At 39.5% G+C, this 20,359-nt stretch overlaps 1 protein-coding gene across 1 annotated transcript in view; it reads left to right on the forward strand.

Moving 5' to 3' along the window:
• The window catches only part of ptdss2 (phosphatidylserine synthase 2), a 58,821-nt gene that overhangs the window by 16,709 nt on the left and 21,753 nt on the right, over positions 1-20,359 (forward strand). The window contains exons 3-4 of the mRNA XM_055649696.1: positions 4,270-4,352; positions 7,952-8,019. Coding sequence (XP_055505671.1) covers positions 4,270-4,352; positions 7,952-8,019 — 151 coding nt within the window. The remainder of the gene's footprint in view (positions 1-4,269; positions 4,353-7,951; positions 8,020-20,359) is intronic.

A 20,359-nucleotide genomic window follows, 5' to 3' on the forward strand; every position in this document is an offset into this window, starting at 1 on the left:
ATTTCACATTCTGCACTACCTGTTGTACTTGTGTACAACTTGATTGTACTCATTATGGTATGATCTGCCTGGATAGCATGCAAAACCAAGCTTTTCACAGTATTGGTACACAGGACAATAATAACCCTATACCTATGGAAGGGCAAGCATCTTGTGTTCAGATTTATAATTTCTAAGAACTGATCTTAATGTTGATAACTAGAGTGAAACTATTTTCATGTCATTTTTTATGTATCTCGTTAGGTTTAGTAATAGGGATAAGTGTTATTTGTTTTCCTGTAATGTGCAAAAGAATCGACATGTTAAATATCAGATCATTATGTATTGATATATGTACTGAAAAATCAAGGCTTGATGAGACTCCAAATTTTAACCCCCTCTACCCTCATCTTCATAGCTTCCATTGTTAAGATTTAGGATTCCAGTTCATTTGGTTTCTGTGTGTGCCTTTATTTGCTTTACTGATTTAATATGTTTTTTTCCAATAAATTGGATAATTTTGAGTTTAATTATCAATGTCAAACCAGGGTGCACTTTAATTGTAACAAGATTAATTGAATTGTGTTGTTACATAATGGATTCAAATTATGTAGAAACAATTCTGTTTAAAATGTTTGCATAAAAATCCTTTCAGGTTATCAGTTCCATGATCTGCACATTCTACAAATGATTTGTTGTGTGTGTAAATTGCTATATTGTGTTTATTCCTCCACCATTGACCCTCTTCCAGCAACACACCGACCTTTGCCATGTGGAGCTGTGCAATTGATTTTGTGCCTTGTTGAATGCTTTTAATTAGTGAATCCAACAAGCTTGCACACCAACAATTAAATTAAGCTTGATTGAGCTGCATCTTAAATGTAGGATATAATTAGTTTACAATCTATTCCTTTGGGAAAATAGAAAGGATAATTCTACTTTGTGGAATGAACAGAGCTTTGTTCAGCAATTCACAGAATATCAACTGCATATTTGAGTGTAATGGGTGGGTGATGTTTTATTCTAAGAATTTCTTGGCTTGACTTTCTTTTGCTTCCATGCATCTTCTATTTTAAAAGGCAGTAACATTTTATTTTGTTTGTTTCCTAATTGTTGACTTGATCATAGGCTATGTTTGCACTGAAATCTGTGTCCATTTATACAGAACAAATTGGTGAAATGCAAACAAAAACATGCACCTGTACAGCAAAGCATTTTCTCCTGTGGTCCTTTCAAGCCAGATTGGCAACTAGCTCTGCCTGAATCTGGTAACAGCAGCTGGCACAAGAGAAGTAGTGTCCTGAAAGCAGTGGCAGGGTGAGAATGACGTGGAATTCCGGAGGCAACATTGAAGTGAGGGAGAGGAAATGTCCTGGAAATGTTGGAAGTGAGACAACTAGGCAGATTGATTCAGGTTTAAGTGCCACAAAATATTTTTTCCCCTTGTGTTCATAGCTCGATAGAGTGTTCTGTTTTGTTGATTATTCAGTATTTGACTTGCAGTACAGTAATCATTCCAATGTTTATAATTCAGCCAGATTGAAACCCTTTTCACTGGGGCTTATCAGTTTGATTTTGGCTGTTCTTTTTGTGCAATTATTCTGTATAACCTTGAACTCCATGTTGCACTTTCTTTGGTGCTCTATAATTGTAGAAAATAATATTGTGTATACACTTGCACTTTAACAAAATATATTCCTGTGAATATTGCCCTTGAACAGAAAGGATTGATAGGCAATTTCAGAAGGCCAGTTGTCAGCCAGACTGGGTAAGGATGCCAGTTTTCCTTTCCTGAAAGGCATTAGTGAAACAGTTGGGACTTTCATTTTATTATCACCATTGTAGACTCCATCCTTGTTCCACATTACTGAATTCACTCAACTTAAATTCTCCAGTGGCTATGATAAGATGTAGATTGTTGATGCAACATGATTTAGTGTATCTAAAGGAAAATGGGGGAAAATTGTTTGGGCCAGGAATTGGGCCTGTGTTGTATTCTTCACTGGGGCTGTAAACTTTCAAGGTTTCTGGGGATTGAGACCTTGTGGGGATATAGACTTTGAAGGAGTTTGGTTTGGTGTATTTAGTGAAATTAGTAGGTGATGTTGAATGCAAAAAAAAAGTTAAATGGCTATTTAGTTGAATGTTAATCTGACATGAAACCATGGTTTTGTGCAGACCATCAAACTACGGTATATCATGGTCAATGCTGCCAAAGGAGCATTGTGCTGGGAATGGTATTACTTAACAAACGCCTGATATTACGTGCTCTGTGAATGCCCAGTCAAATTTGTGGGTTGAAGCAAATGACCACAAATAATTGTTCTCATATTCTTGCCATCCATAATGCAATTTCAGTTAAGTCAAGTTAAAATAAACCGAACTACCCCAATTAATTTTTAGGTTCCTTTTATTTTGAAGCGGGCAATGATACCTTGTTGATACTAGACATGTTATCCTTGAATGGTGTTGTAAACCATTAATGCAGGATTATTTAGCAAGGGCAATAATAATCAGATTACTGCAGCAAATCGAGACATTCTGGAAACACCTGGTCTTTTCCACAGGTCCCATGCTCCCTATCCCATAATTTCTCATCTTCCTCATCCCCTGGTTACCTCCATCAATCACACCAAGCTTATGTTGTTATTCCTACCCTTTCCTTTTCCCCCTCCCCCCCCCCCCCCCCCCCTCCAATTACTCCATCCACGAAAATCCACCCAAATGGGTCTTATCGTAACAGTGCAGGAGTAGGTGAATCCTTGTTTCACCTTGAAAGACTATTTGGGTCTTTGGATGGTGGGAAAGGAAGAGGCGGAATGATATTGTTGTACAGGTAGTGCCTTACATGGGGAGTGGTTGCTGTGGATATGAGAAGTGACCTGGCAGTCTGAAGGGAGTGATCCCTTTGAAATGCCGAAAGGAGAGACAAGTATGTGGCTGGAATGTTTTAATATTCCAATGTAGGTGCATCTCATTCTTCTATACTTAGACAATACAGGTTTTGCTATTCATACTTTCATGCCAGGAATCAATCTGGATTGCTTGTGATCCAGATATATCCAAGTGGTTCAACGTCCCCATGCCTAGCTTTACATTAAGTTCTTGAAGAATCAGGCACCTGCCATTAGGGCAGAAGCTTCCTGTAGAGAACTCAATGTATAAGCCGCTTTAAGTGTGTTTTTTAAAAACTTCTATCTTGCATGGAATACTTTAATTTTTCCACCTCCATTCATTCTAATATGCTGATCTTTGATTTTTTTTCTGCTTCATGCTTCATTTCAGAGTGATTCTGACTATTAAAATCGTACCTACAAGGAGAGTTTTCTTTACAATATTATGTATCCTTTAACGTCTGGAGGGGGGGGATCAGAAACTCCAGGAATAAGCACAAGGATGGGATATGGTGAGGAATTGGATAAAACTTTGAGACATGCGCAAGAATTGTTTGGCACAAAATAGTCCGTAACATTGACCCTGCGAGGTGGGAACTTTCCCATCTTATTTGGGGTGCAGCTGCATGCTTGTAAGCGGTTATTTCATGTACAAGATCCATTTACACTTGGAATAGTCTAATGATCTCGCCTAACAATTAAACTGACAGTGTCAGACATGAATAGAAAGCATTGATTAAGATTGCATTTTACTAGAACTGGAAATAAGAGGCCTTTACTTGGAATTTAGAGTTCATATTTAATTATAAAGTTATTAAAATGTAATGAATATGAAACCTGTCTTCCCAGAGCAATGAGTTGGTTATAGACGAGTGTTAAGAAGTTCATGAATTCTCGTGCTTTCGCAGTGTGCTGAAGTACATCAGTGTTGTTAACGTGCTATTGATTAGGCCAGATTTCCAGAGATGGTCGGGTTTTCAGATTGGTTTGAGGAACAATTGTTAATCGTAGGAAATGAAACCATAGAGGAATCAAAGTTCTCAGTCTGTTGTCAAGTTTTTGAAACTGCTCTTGCTCTCACTCATTTATCATGTCTCCTTTCTTCCATGCACCTGTCACCTCTGGCAACAACAACATCACTTCAGGATACATTGGGGCACTCTCCTTTCTAGACATTAACAATCATGTCTTACAGTGGGAGCATTAATACATGTTTATGTGTTTAGAATTTTGAGTACCTTGTGAAAGGAGGGATTAATTTTAAACATCTTTTTCCCTTAGAGATGTATTTGGGTTCAGAACCTTGAACACTTGCAAGGATGTTAAATACCTCAGATTTCAATTGTGATCAACTGCACCCTTGAGCAGATTTCTCATTTTACTATTTGACTTGCAGAGGAATTGTTGCCAGCATTCTTGTGTTCTTGTGTTTTGGAGTCACCCAAGCAAAAGATGGGCCATTTTCCAGACCTCACCCAGGTATGGTTCTTGCCAGTTCTGTCTCAAACATTCTAGTTTTAAAACTGTTTTCCAATTTTAAAGAAATATTTATGCATATAACCCATGAATACTGAAGCAGGGTCTCAACCTGAAACTTTGACCATCCCTCTGCTTTCACAGATGCTGTGTGAACTGTTGAGTTCCTTCCGCCAGTAGTTTTTTTTTTGTTCCATTTACAGCATCTGCAGTCTCTTGTGCAACCCAGGAATCTTTCGGAAGAGAATGCGTGAAGCTTAAATTTATCTGATTATCTTGCTAAATTTACTTGTAGCTTTTATCTTTGCATAACTGATGTCATATCTCTCGAGTCAAATTGATATATCGCTGACGTGTAGTTGTAGGACATTTGTTTCATGTTAATAATACATGGAAATAATTCTATTTCACTATTTCATGAGCCTTAAACCGTTCGTGCCTTATTTCAGGAATGGTTAGCCCCTTGAAGACAATGGAATGCCCAACCTAAGAATCATGTTCAGCATTTCTAGTATATTCCTTTGAGATGATAGTATCTAAAAGGCCAGTCTGACAATATTCTATACCAGTCTGAAGAAGTGTCTCGAGCCAAAACGTTACCCATTCCTTCTCTCCGGAGATGCTACCTGCCCCACTGAGTTACTCCAGCATTTTGCGTCTATCTTCTTTACCAGGCTGCTATACAGTCTCTTCAGCCTCATTGGTTACTTTACTGATGAACTTTCCTTTGCAATGATTTTCTGCAATCAGTCCTAATTTTCAACGTTAACATGCTTTTATCTTTATAGACTTTAGTGATACAGTGTGGAAACAGGCCCTTCGGCCATCGAGTCTGCAACCCTGAAGGACCTCACTGGTTTTCCATTCATACAACACATTTCTCCGACTTAAATGTCCCATTGATTTTTCATCTTAGTGAAACACGTGAATATAGGAAATCTAGAATAAATTGAGAAAACAGTAGATATGTGCAGTAGCTAAGGAGAGTCATTGAAAATTATTACTAATGCAGAACACTCCTATTAACAGAATTGTCAGCCTCTGATAGGTGTCTTGGGATTTGCTCTTTAGTTTTCTGAGTTTTTCACCCTAACTCCGTGCCTATAAATTGATGCAGTATTCTGATGGTGCACAGTAATAGTTCATTAAAAGTAAACTGCCGTAACCAAGGTTACATCTCACTTGCATACTTTGAAAATTCACATTGGTGCAAATCTTTGTTTTGAAAAAGCTGTCATTCCTGTGGCCTTCCTCTTATATAAATCCACCCCAGCATGTGTTCAGCCGTCACATACAGTACATTATCCTCCGGCATTTTTGCCACCACTAGCCACATCTTCCCATCTCCACCCCTTTCCGCTTTCTGCAGAGACCGTCCCCTCCGCAACTCCCTGGTCAACTCGCCCTTCCCACCCAAACCACCCTCTCAGCCGGTACTTTCCCCTGCAACTGCAGAAGATGCAACACCTGTCCCTATACCTCCATCCAAGGACTCTTTTCAGGTGAGACAGAGGTTCACTTGCACCTCCTCCAACCTCATCTACTGTATCCGCTGCTCCAGCTGTGGACTCCTCTATATCGATGGCTTGGCGCAATCTTGTCTATCGTTTCGCTGAACACCTCGGCTCAGTCCGCATAAACATACGGGATCCCCCAGTTGCTCAACACTTTAAATCCCCCACCCATTCCCACACTAAACTTTCTGTCCTGGGCCTCCTCCATTGTCAGTGTTTGCTTTGTTGTTACCTTCTCCCATCTAACAATGATCTATTCTACGCTTTCCTTGATCTCCATTCCCCATTGTGGTGTTTTCACACCTTGCGCTTCCTTATCTATGTATCCCTCTCCCCACACATCAGGTTGAAGAAGGATCTCAACTCGAAACGTCACTCATTCCATCTCTCCAGAGATGCTGCCTGTCCCGCTGAGTTACTCCAGCATTTTTGTGTCTATTTGGTTTAAACCAGCATCTGCAGTTCATTCCTACACATGTATTTGGCCATCCCCGATTTCTCCAATTGAGCAGGCATAATCTATTTTGGAATGGTCTTCTGCACTTGCTTCTGGAGCGCCATGTGACCGAAAACGTAACACCAAATATTGTCCCCAGAAGCACGGTTAAGGAAGTGATATATACCTGCATCATTCCATCAAAAATAAAATAGATTTTTCGAACAGACTTTGTTGGCAAAGCCAGCATTTATTGCCTGTTTATTATTGCCCAAGAGAGGTTGTTGGTGTGTCACCAGCTGGAATCACCACAGTCCATCAAGAAGAGGTACTTCTACAATTGTGATGGGTAGGGAGTTCTAGGATGTCCACCCAGTCACGAGGAAGGAGCAGTGATAAGAGGAGAATCTACATGCTGATGCTCCTATGCACCTCCTGGCCTTGTCCTTCTTGCTATTAGAGGCTGTGGTTTGGGAGATGGCCAGGTTTTCAAGCAGTGTACTGTATTGCATTTTATCAATTGCGCACATTAGTTGTGTCCATGATGCGGGGAATGAGTTTTCAGTACAACAGGCGGTATGTTGTCTAATTCTCTGGCCCTTACAACATCCAGAGCTCACAGTTGTTTCTTGATATCTTATGGAGTGAACCATGTCTGGTAGAAGACTAGCTTCTCTGATGATGGGATTTTTGGAGGTCGAGATAGACCATCTATTCAGTGTTTCTAACTGAATGAGTCTTTTCTTTGGCTCTCCAATGCTGGGCCCAAACATATCTCTGCTTAGCACAGACTAGAATACAATGTCTTTGCCCTGGGTGACTTCTGCTTCTGTGCTGCACATGCAAGGAGGTGCATCAGCTAGGGATAAATTAAAAAAAAAAAACATTCCCTAATGTATTGGCCTTCTGAGATGTAGTTCAAATATTATTTTGATGGGTCCCCAGAGCTTACACCTGTGTATTAAAGTTGAATACCCATTTGCAGCTCAAATGAATTTCGTATTGCTTTGGCTAATGTCTGGATAACAGATTTGAAGCCTTTTACTTAAGCCCTTAGTCTGTGAATGTGAAACAAATTGCAAATCGAAGCACATTATTGCAGTAGCATGTGACCTTGCTGAAATATGCAGCTTTCATAAGCATAATGAAATCAAATGGAAAAGCTGCACTTTCTGCGAAGGCATAGTTGCTCTTCCTGTTGTGCTATGGAAATTCACAATGCTTTTCATGTTTAAAGAACATTCCTGATTTTCAAAGCTTGCATGTTTACAAAAACAGATTAATTTTAGTAAACAGCATTTGCCTTTGTTCTCTGTAAAGGCATGGGATGGCAGCAAATTTCCTGAAAACGTTTGAAGCAGCTTTCCCAAATAGTTGCTGCTTGATGTCCGGAGGCTTAAAATTCTGGGTGTAATGCTGGTTTATCACCATTTTTGAACACACCAATTATTATTAGTCCTAATGAAAGTTTTGCCATTCTGGAGGATTAGGAAGATGTTCTACATGTGGAAGTCTGTGTCTGTTATAGTAAGGCTGTCTAACAGTATCCAGTTGTTTGCCAACCTCTTTAAAAGCAGCGCATTGCTATATCTGTAAACTTAAAATAATTATTTTACTACATGTTTTCTGAATTTGGGTATTCTCTCTTGCAGCATACTGGAGATTCTGGTTGTGTGTCAGTGTCGTATATGAGCTGTTTCTCATCTTCATACTTTTTCAGGTAAGAGAAAAATCCTTATTTCTTCATATGAGGTTGAAGCATTCTAAGTAAACCCTTTTTCAGGTAACATGTTTGTACACTGCAATATTCAGTGCAATCATGGTAAATATTGTGTTGATAACGTCTAGTTAAGATGTTTTCTATTGGGGCGTGCCAGTGTGAGTGTTGACATTGTGCCCTTAAAATAGTTTAAATGCTGATTTGAATGGCACAGATTTATGAACACTGCAATCAATCTGTTGATTCTAGCAAATATACATATATCCTTGACATGTTTTCAACTACTCAATCATTAAGCTTTTAAGAGGCTTGCATTGTAATCAAGGGAGTGACTTTGAGTAGGCATTCCTTCGCCTGGTTTGCATTTGTGCTTTATTCCATGTTCCACGCTTTGTTTGGCCTCAACATTTTTGCACCACTTTTTTCATTTCATCCGTGTGTCTTTATTGGTGGGGGCCTTGGTAATTCAGTGTGCAACTCTCACCATTTGAATCAGTGCAAAACTGACATTTTTATCTGAAATTTTTCAGTGGTTCCCTTGCTCTTCATTGTTGAATTCCATTGAATTATTATTAAGCTTAGAATCTGGCCAATAACAATATTGGTGACAATATTGAATCTTGCTTTATTCGACACGTCGCTTACGTGTTGTGTATATCTTTATTGAATTCTTTATTTCTCATTCCTCAAAATCAGGAATGCTATATTTTATTTGTGCAAGGGAATAACTGCACATTCAAGCATCTACATGCACTTTTACACAGGAGATTTTTTTAAAAGTCCGGGCAAATGTATAAATAATCATACTGCTAAATGCATCTGTGGATGGATGCACATTTAGGTTATGAATTCAGTGTTATCATAAACAACCATTCCTACTAATAACTCCGGGAATGGTAGACAAGTCACAACTCTATGGTCTGGCAATGCCCATGGCATGTTTTGCATCTGTAGTACGAATCTATACTAACATAGAACAATACAGCGGAGGATCAGGCCCTTCATCCCACAATGTCTGTGGCGAACATGATGCTGAGTTAAACTAATCTTTGCCTGTATATGATTATGCATTCCCTGCATAATCAATTTGTTTATGTAAAAGCCTCAAGCTCTATTCTTATCTGTTCCATCTGCACCGTTAGCATCACGTTCCAGGCATCCAGTGCACTCTAAAACTTCTCCTTTAAACTTGCTCCCCTCTGATGATAAAAGGATGCCTTCTCGTCTTTGACACTTCCACCCTGGGGAAAAAGATTCTGACGGCTTACCTCTCCATGCCTCTCACAATATTAAACACTTCCATTAACCTCTAATCCAGGCAATGTTCTGGTAAACGTCTACAGCATCCTCCAACGTCTACAGCATCCTCCAACGTCTTCACAACCTTCCTGTATTATGGCGACCAGAACTGCACACAATACTCCAAATGTGACATTACCAACGTTTTATATAGCTGCAACATGACTTCCTGACTCTTATACTCAATGCCGCAATTGAGTATACAATATGCCTGCTTTACCGCTATCCATAGTGGTAAAGGAGATATATGATATGTTTGCCTTTATCGGTGCCACTTTCTAGGAGCTGTTGACTTGGATCCCAAAGATCCCTCTGTATGCTGTAAAGGATCTTGCCAGGAACTGTATATTTTCTTCCTACATTCAACCTCCCAAAGTGCAACACCTCACACTTGCTCAGATTAAACTCCATCTGCCATTGATCTGCCCATATATGTGTCTATTTTATACCTGCTATATCCTGTGAAAGCCTTCCTCACTGCCTGCAACGCTGCTCATTTAATTTGGAGATACAGCGCGAAAATAGGCCCATCGGCCCACTGGGTCCGCGTCAACGAGCAATCCCCGCACAATTAACACTGTCCTATACCCACAAGGGACAAATTATTTTTGCATTTATACCAAAGCCAATTAACCTACAAACCTGTACGTCTTTGGAGTGTGAGAGGAAACCAAAGATCTCGGAGAAAAACCACACAGGTCACGGGGAGAACGTATAAACTCCGTACAGACAACACACCAATAGCGCTGCATTCGCTGTAAGGCAGCAACTCTACTACTGCGCCACCATTTGGTATCCTCGGAACAGTTACGAACCAACCATTCTATATTTATGTCTAAGTCATTTGTATAAGTCACAAACAACATGGGTTGTAATACAGATCCCTGCAGAACACCACTTGTAGACCTCCAGCCAGAATAACACCCTTCCACCACAACCCATCGTTCTCTGTGTGTAAGCCAGTTCTGCATCCAAACTACCAAACCACCGTGGATCCTGTGCATCTTAATCTTCTGGATCAGCCTATCATGATGGACTTCCCCAGATTACTTACTAAATTCCATGAAGACAATATCCACTACCCTATCCTCATCAATCACCCTTGTCACATTCTCAAAAATAACTCAATCATGTCAGCAAGACGGAAATGCCATGGAGAGCACGATGCTGACTGTCCCTAATTAGCCCATTCTCTTCCAAATATGATTAAATCCTATTTTAAAGAATCCTCTCCTCCAGCTTCCGTATGATTGATGTGATCTTGGATTTGCTCTACTTAAACACAGAAACGACATTGACTACTCTACAGACTCAGAGACCTCACCCGAGGCTAGAGAGGATACAAACATCTTCATCGAGGCCCCTGCAATCTCCTCTCTGGCCTCTTTAAATCACCTGGAGTAGATCCCACCAGGCCCTGAGGATTTGTCCATCTTGATGTTTTTCAGGAGATACACCAGCTCCTTGATCTCAAATTAGTATACCCCACACCGTTTATAGTGTCCTCTGCCTCTCTCGTTAATGAGTACAGATGCATCATGCTCGTTTAGTACCTTGCCCAAATCTTCCGACCACAAGCATAAAATCCTTCCCTTACCCTTTAGTTGTCCCACCTTCTCCCCAGTTATCTTCTTGTTTTTAATGTATGTATGAAAAGCCTATTAGAATTTCTTTAATCTGACTTGCCAACAACACCTCATGGCTCCCTTTGTCCCTTCTAGTTCCCTGCTTGACTTCTTCCCTGATTTCCTCAATGGCCCAGTCTAATTTAATTTTCCTAAACTTTGTGCATGCCTCCTTTTTCTTTTTATCCAAATTTACAACTCCTCTCGGTCATCGGAGGTTCCCTTACCTTGTCATCCTTATCCCTTCATACTGGAACAAACTGGTCCTGAACTCTGGGTCAGCTATACTAATTGGATAATTCCAATTAAGATCTAAAATTAACTAGGATCTGTACTAATCCGTAGCTCATTAACCTACCTGTGCAACCTTTGCAATCTTAGTCGACACATTTGAGACGTTACTCAAACTTTGGGTTGCAGACAGTTCTATGAATCATTACATGATCTAGGGAGTATCTATATTTAAAAATAAGCTTTCTCCTCCTCAGAAAAGTATGACTGAGGTTAATTTCTTTGATCCAAATTTGTTGTGTTTTGCCTCCAATCAGGTCCTAATAGTGCCGGTTTCGAGAGTCTTGACTTGTTGTCCAAAACAATTTCATATATTTTGCAACTTTATTTTACCAAATATATTTAGCCAATTTATAGGGAGTGGATCATCTAAATGATCCTGAACAATTTAGATTATTTAAAATTCTATTTTATGGTTGACACCTCCACCTAGTATGGCCAAAAAGAGTGACTGCAGGCAAAGCTGCTCATTTAGAAGTAATGTATATTCTATTATAGGCAGATTTGAAAGACTGAACATGGTTCTGTGCGTTAGCTTGGTTTAGTGAAGCAAACTGGTATTTAACTGCATTGTGGTCCCATCACTTTATATCTGGTCATTTGTGTTGCATTTGACCCGAGAGTGGTTAACATTGAACGTTGGAAAGGAGATGAGTGTTGTTTTCCCATTGCCACCATACTGTTATCGTGAATATTAATTCAAATGGTGATTTCTAAAGGTTTATTCATGTTTTTTTAATCCATTTGAATACAATTAATTGTTCTGAACTTTAATATCAAAACTAGATTGACCTTGGTTTCTCTGCTCAAGGGTTAAATTGCTACAAACACTGGGGACAGTGTACTGTAGTTAGGAATAACTTTGTGGTTTGTGTGATCTGACCAATTGATTCATCATGGGGTAGATTAGAGCTGTAGTTTCACAAAACTATACTACCCTACAACTGCAAGTAGAAGATGCATTGACCTTTATCTAAGGAGATAAAAAAAATCCCTTTGTTTCCAAAGAGCTTCATTTAATTGTGGAAATGTTTTCCTGGCTGAACTCTAAGTAACTTTTCATGAACGAAAGTGAAAATTGTTAACAAAATCAGATTAACCAGGTTTTGCGATAAAATGGGAATTAACCAGGTTGCTGTTGAAAGCACTGGGACACAATGGCACAGCTAGTAATGGTGCTGCCTTGCAGTACCAACCACTTGGGTTCAGTATTGACCTCCGGTGATGTATGTGGAGTTTGCCTGTGAATATCTGGGTTTTCTTCAGATTCTTGCCACATTCCAAAAATATGAGGATTGGTAGGTTGATTGATCACTAAGTTACCCCTATGTTATATGTGATTTGAATAATTCAGGTACAGTTGAAGGGAAGGTAGGAGAATAGAATGGGATTAGTGTAGGAGTAAATGTGTGCTTGGTTTTTTGTAGAATCAGTGGGTTGAAGAGCCTATACCTTGGTGTATGACGAATCAATTCTGTGACTCATCTCAAAGTCTGGTCCATGATCTGGTCAGATGGCTAATTGTTACAACAATATTTTGAACCCTTCAATTCTGTTTCTGTCCTTTCAACTAATTACTTCAGATGACTTCTAGTTACCAACACTTCTACTGGTAACAGTTGCTCACTATTTCAATCATCTTAATTGCTGCAAAATCTATGTTTAACTTTCTATTCTCCAAGAAGAACAATTTCAAATTGAGCGATACTTTCAAATGACTAATTTCTTACATTTTGTTTAACAATCGTGTAAAGTTCCTCTTCATCCTCTCCATGACTTTGCCATCCACCTTAAATTGTGGTGCCCAGATGGATAATAATATAATTGAGCTTTAACTGGTGAATCATTAAAGCTTAGCATCGTTCTGCTTTTGCAGTTAGTGAAACTATTCATGAGGCCAAGGATTATGCTAGCTATTGCGGCCTTATTTGTCCTTCCATCTTCAAAGGTGCTCTATTTCACTGGTGCAATGAAAGGTTAACAGTTATTTCAACTCTCAATTATCATTTTTCCTATCTGTTATTGTGCTAAGGGACCATTGTACCTCCTATTTCCTTGTCATTCAGATATATATTTTAATGTTCTAACTATTATTTGTATGTTTACATGCTTTTGTACATAAGCCTTATGCAGCAAGGTTACGCATCCAATGAACAAATAAGTTATAAAATATTAAAGCAGTTGCTACAATTATAAGATATTTCATTAACTGTGAATCAATGTTGAGCTGATAGAATACATGTTCTGTTTCAAGGTTCTGTGGATGTTTACAGTGGCTTGTTATGGAATCAAAAACTACTTTTACATATTTTAGTCTTTCTCACTGAAAATTTCAGCTTTTCAATGTTCATCCAGTAAAATTAGGCAATAAGGAGGTGTCCAAATGTTTAAAGACCTTGCAAATTGTTTAAATTATTGCAGGACCCTCAACAGTTCTCAAAGGGTACAGGTGCAAGTGAAAGCTTTGGATTTTAAATCTATATTTGTTCACTTTCTCATTAAACCTAACTGTTTGGCAGCCAAAGGAATCAGAATGTGGGGCAATTGAGACGGTTGATTGTCAAATGATCATGATCATTGATGCCAAGTTTATTACTCTCAGCAGTTTGGATGGGTTTTATTACTTCATGTAAAATACCAAGTTTTGTCACGGGAAACAAATGGATGCTTGGGTAAACAATAGACAATAGGTACAGGAGTAGGCCATTCAGCCCTTCGAGCCAGCACCGCCATTCAATTTGAACATGGCTGATCATCCCTAATCAGTACCTCGTTCCTGCCTTCTCCCTATATCCCATATCCCCTGACTCCGCTATCTTTAAAAGCCCTATCTAGCTCTCTCTTGAAAGTATCCAGACAACCGGCCTCCACCTGAGGCAGAGAATTCCACAGACTTGCAACTCTCTGTGTGAAGAAGTGTTTCTTCGTCTCTGTTCTAAATGGCTTACTCCTTATTCTTAAATGTGGTCTCACTAGGGCCCTATACAACTGCAAAAGGACCTCTTTGCTCCTATACTCTCAGCTTGTTATGAAGGCCAACCTGCCATTCACTTTCTTCACTGCCTGCTGTACCTTCATGCTTACTTTCATTGACTGATGAACAAGGACCCCCAGATCCCATTGTACTTCCCCTTTTCACAACTTGACACCATTTAGATAATAATCTGCCTTCCTGTTTATGCTACCAAAGCGGATAACCTCACATTGTTCCACATTAAACTGCATCTGCCATGCATCTTCCCACTCACCCAACCTGTCCAAGTCACCCTGCATTCTCATAGCAACCTCCTCACAGTTCACACTGCCACCCAGCTTTGTCATCTGCAAATTTGCTGATGTTACTTTGAATCTCTTCATCTAAATCATTGATGTATATTGTATATCTGCGGTCCCAACACCGAGCCTTGCAGTACCGCACTAGTCACTGCCTGCCATTCTGAAAGGGACTCGTTAATCCCTACTCTTTGATTCCTGTCTGCCAACCAATTTTCTATCCATGTAAGCACTCTACCCCAATACCATGTGTCCTAATTTTGCCCACTATGTGGAACCGTATCAAATGCTTTCTGAAAGTCCAAGATTGCTACATCCACTGGCTCTCCCTTGTTCATTTTCCAAGTTACATCCTCAAATAATTCAAGGTGATTAGTCAAACATGATTTCCCCTTCGTGTAAATCCACATTTGCTGACTCGGAACAATCCTGTTACTGCTATCCAAATGTGCCGCTATTTCATCTTTTATGATTGACTTCAGTATCTTTCCCACCACCGATGTCAGGCTAACTGGTCTATAGTTCCCTGTTTTCTCTCTCCCGCCTTTCTTTAAAAGTGGGATAACATTAGCTACCCTCCAATCCACAGGAACTGATCCTGAATCTATAGAACATTGGAAAATGATCACCAATGCATCCACAATTTCTAGAGCCACTTCCTTAAGTACCCTGGGATGCAGACTATCAGGCCCTGGGGATTTATCAGGCTTCAGTCCCATCAGTCTACCCAACATAATTTCCTGCCTAATGTGGATTTCCTTCAGTTCCTCCGACACCCCAGATCCTCTGCCCACAAGTACATTAGGAAGATTGTTTGTGTCCTCCTTAGTGAAGACGGATCCAAAGTATCTGTTCAACGCGTATGCCATTTCCTTGTTCCCCAAAATAAATTCACCTTTTTCAGTCTTCAAGGGTCCAACTTTGATCTTAACCATTTTTTCCTCTTCACATACCTAAAGAAGCTTTTACTATCCTCCTTTATATTATTGGTTAGCTTATCTTCGCACCTCATCTTTTCTCCCCGTATTGCCTTTCTAGTTATCTTCTGTTGCTCTTTAAACATTACCCAATCCTCTTGCTTCCCGCTCATCTTTGCTACGTTGTACTTTTTTATTTTTATACTGTCCCTGAGGTCCCTTGTCAGCCACAGTCGCCCCTTACTCCCCTTAGAATCTTTCTTCCTCTGTGGAATGAACTGATCCTGCACCTTCTGTATTATTCCCAGAAATACCTGCCATTGTTGTTCATCCCATTGTCATCCCTGCTAGGGTATCTTTCCAGCCAGCTCCTCCCTCATGGCTCCATAGTCCCCTTTATTCAACTGTAACACTGACACCACTGATTTACCCTTCTCCCTCTCCAATTGTAGATTAAATTTGACCATATTATGGTCACTAACCTCTTAATGGCTCCTTAACCTCAAGTTCCTTTATCAAATCCTTTATCATTACATACCACTAAATCCAGAATTGCCTTCTCCCTGGTAAGCTTCAATACAAGTTGCTCTAAGAATCCATCACGGACGCACTCCACAAACTCCCTTTCTTGGGGTCCAGTACCAACCTGATTTTCCCAGTCTACCTGTATGTTGAAATCACAACCTTAGCATTACCTTTGCTACATGCCAATTTTTACTCTTGATTCAACTTGCACCCAATATCCAGGCTACTGTTTGGGGGCCTGTAGATATGCCCCATTAGGGTATTTTTACCCTTACAATTCCTTAGTTCTATCAATACTGACTCCTGTTTCAATGTCACCTCTTGCAAGGAACTGAATTTCATTCCTCATCAACAGAGCTACCCCACCACCTCTGCCCACCTGTCTGTCTTTTCGATCGGAGGTATATTCTTGAATATTCAGTTCTTATCCCTGGCCCTCTTGCAGCCATGTCTCTGTAATTCAATATTTGATGTGAGAAGCAGCAGGTGAGGGAGTAGCATTTTGTTTATCAAATGCACAACCAACTATGGTGGTGCAATGATAGACTTGCTAACTTACTGCGCCAGAGACCTAGGTTCGATCCCGACTATGGTCCTGACGGTGGGTGCTGTCGGCATGGAGTTTGTATGTTCTCTTCATGACCGCGTGGGTTTTTTCCGGGTACTCCAGTTTCCTCCCACACTACAAAGACGTACAAGTCTGTAGTTTAATTGGATTCTGTAAAAAAAAAAAAAAATTGTAAATTGTCCCTAGTGCGTGAGATAGTGCTCGTGTACAGGGATCACTGGTCGGTGTGGACTTGGTGGGCCGAAGGGTCTGTTTCCGCGTTGTATCTCTAAACTAAACTAGGAATTTATTTCATGCAACAATACATTAAAAAGAAGAAACAATTGCTTTTTATGGGTGGCTGTTTGTTCTTTACCTGTGGCACCTAATATTTAAGCTGAAGTTGAAAATAACTATTCTTTGTGTATTCTAATTTAATAATCGGCATGACGTTGCGAAGGTATCCACGAGCATCCCATGCAATATTTTACTGATTTATTTTTAAACCAGATTTGCTCAAACAACCTTGGGCTTTATTATGTATTAATAATATTGGGTAATGCTCATTTCATAGCTCAGTAGAGATATAGTCACCTTTGAGCAGACATCTGGATTATTTACTGCATGATGTCCATAGGCTTGTGTCCTTCATCCTTCTGATTATTATTTGCACATAATACTTGCTAAAAAGTGCTGGAGCAACTCAGCAGGTCAGGCAACATCTCTGGAAAACACATGGCTAGGTGACATTTTGGGTTGGGACTTCTTCAGACTGATATGGGGGGGCGGGGGGAGAGAAAGCTAGAAGAGAGGACAGGCAGAACACAGTCTAGCAGGTAATAGATTGATACAGGTGAGGAGGATTTTATGATAGGCAGGTGGTTGGGCAAAGGTCAGAGATAAAAAGCCACAAGTGTGATAAAAGGATCGAAGAGTCACAAATTTTGGGGAAGAAAAGGAGAGGGGGTAGGGTTATAAAGTTAAAAGTGGTGAATTCAATGTTTTTACTATTGGATTGTAAAGGGCCTGTCCCACTCGGGTGACCTAATTCGCGAGTCCAGAAGAGAGCCTCCGACCTTTAAGCTCGAGGGCACTCGCCTGGATGGCCTCGAGCTGGATCAACCGACCACACACACACACGCACACATGTTCTCACCTAGCAAACACCTAACAATGGTGTGTTTCCTTTATTATTGTAACTTTTTTGCATATTTTTCATTCATTTGTTCTATATCTCTACATCAACGTCTATATCTCTCGTTTCCCTTTCCCCTGACTCTGTCTGTAGAAGGGTCTGGACCTGAAACGTCACCCATTCCTTCTCTCCAGGGATGCTGCCTGTCCCGTTTACTCCAGCACTTTGTGTCTATCTGCAATTCCTTGTTTCTGCTGAAAAGGTAGATTACTTTTGTCTTGCACTCATTACTGTGTCTTGTAGGGTATTGTACAACAAACTAGTGATTCTCTGAAGGTTTATTTTGAAATGGATTTCCAATATCTCCATAAAACTCTCCTTAAAAAAAACGATACCCCAATGGCCACTGTTGGAATCATGAAGCTATCATTGTGTAGCCAGCTAAGGTTTTATGGATCTTGGTGATCATTCTGCTTTTGTGCCTCCATTAAAAAAAAGTTTCATTAGTTCTGCAATGGGACATGAAATTTTAATATTTGGCTTTGGAGGTAAGAATACTCATCAGTAAGTCATAGGTGACTAATCTACATTAGTTTGACTGGCTGCATTTGGGATTCTAGCTTTGGTGCTTATCAAAGCAAGTTTTATCAGTGCTTCTGAATGTGCCCCTGAATTTGGCTTAACAATTCAAAATAAAATGAAGAACTTGTATTCTATATGCATTAAAAAAATAAAATGTTCAAAATAATTCACAGACCAGATTCTTGCCTTTCTTCTTTGAAATAACCTTTCAAATGAATGTTACTCATGATTAATTTGAGTTGCAACATTGTAAGTGCAAGTGTTGGGGATTTCTAGCAAACCCCTATTGTTCATGACGACTCCCATGGTGGGTTCCCATGGCAGAGCTGATTTGGGATATCACCGTGGACTTCAGTCAGCATTCAGACACAAAATCCAAAACTTGCGGGCCCTTTACTCGCTCTTTGCTGATAGCTCTATGCTTTTCATCTCTGACCATTGAGGAGTTCAACTAAGTGTTTTCGGGGATGAATGAATATAAATTGTCAGAAGTAAATCACTGGGACTATTCATTACAATGGAGAAGCACAGGGTCTTTGAAGGTGGTAGGCCATAAAACAAGCATTCAGATTGGCGCAAGAATACAACACCCAATCCCTCAAACATGCCCCACTATTTAATATGGCCAGGGCTAATTGGATAGTTATCCTAACTCCTTATTCCTGTCCATCTGCTGTAAAATTTCCACTTTGATTTATCAAATTTCTATCTACTTTTATCTCTTTGAATCCTACGTTGATTTGAAAGGAGGATTTTAAGTAGGTTTGAGTTTTTTTCACCTTGCCTTACAATGGCTTATTTTTAATTAGTGACTTTTGTTCAAGTTTCTCCCATATCTTTCAACATCTTTTACATATCTACCCGTGGGATCTTGCCTGTTCAAATAATTAATTGAACAAAATAATCAAAATATTATGAAACATTCCAGATCTTTGGACCTTTAGCTTCAAAAGATAAATGGTCTTCGAAAAGCCATAGAAAATAGACTTCCATAAATATGGGACATTTCATGTATGCAAAATGCCAGAGTCTTTTCATCTTCGTATACTTGTAAAAACTCTTGCATTTTTATATTTCTTGTACATTTCTGTGCAACTTGAGGTATTCTTCAGTTAAGCAGATCAATATTGTTTCTCTTGGGCAAAAATTAATTGATCTTCCACAAATCTATTAAAAAACAATCCTGTGTGCATTTCATAATTAAGCTTTGAATTGAAGTTCTAGCAGTGTTCTAAGCAAGATGCTATGATTTTCCTCATTACCTTAAGGGCAGCCATGATATGTAATAAATGCCAGTGAACTCTATAAAATATGTATAACTTTGTTAAGGATTAAGAGGTTGGTGCAAGCATTTGTTTATGTTAACTACCCTGGCCGTTACTTGTGATCACATATGTACTTAAGTTATACTTCCCCATTTAGCTGATATTCACATTTTTTGTGCTGAAAGACTACGCGATTCCATGATTTGGGTTACTGACCTGTGTACGTCTGTGTCATAAGACGACACGGTGGCGCAGTGGTAGAGTGCTGCCTTACAGCACCAGATACCTGACTACGGGTGCTGTCTGTACAGGGCTTGTACGTTCTCCCCGTAACCTGCATGGGGTTTCTCCGAGATCTTCGGTTTCCTCCCACATTCCAAAGACCTACAGGTTTATAGGCTAATTGGCTTGGTAAAATGTAAATTGTCCTTTTCCTGTTTCCGCACTGTATCTCTAAACTTGACTAAAGAATCCTTATTTGCTGCTGACCTGAATTTTAAGGAAGAATATAGTTAATGTGTTCAACCTGTTTGCCTACACATTTTTTTTTTAAACAAGTAAAAAGTATTTTTTTTAAATTCGCTATTCAGCTATTATTCATGTATACTAAGATGTAATATTCAGATTTCAACAAGATGCAAGTTAAAAGTGCATGGTGTTGTAGAAAGGATTATCTTGTAGAAAAGAAATTTTGTTGCTGGATGTTATTTTGAAATGGGACAGATATTCCTTATGAAATGTTTTCACCTCATTTGTTAGTGGTATATTTATATAAAGGCAATAAAATATCTGTATTAGATTATTGTTTACAATATTTAAAAGACGTATTACCTACTATGCTTTGAGTAAGCAGAAAGTATAACTGCAGCTGTCTATAAGGC

The sequence above is a fragment of the Leucoraja erinacea genome, chromosome 18 (assembly GCF_028641065.1).
Source record: "Leucoraja erinacea ecotype New England chromosome 18, Leri_hhj_1, whole genome shotgun sequence".
NCBI classification, from domain to species: Eukaryota; Metazoa; Chordata; class Chondrichthyes; order Rajiformes; family Rajidae; genus Leucoraja; species Leucoraja erinaceus.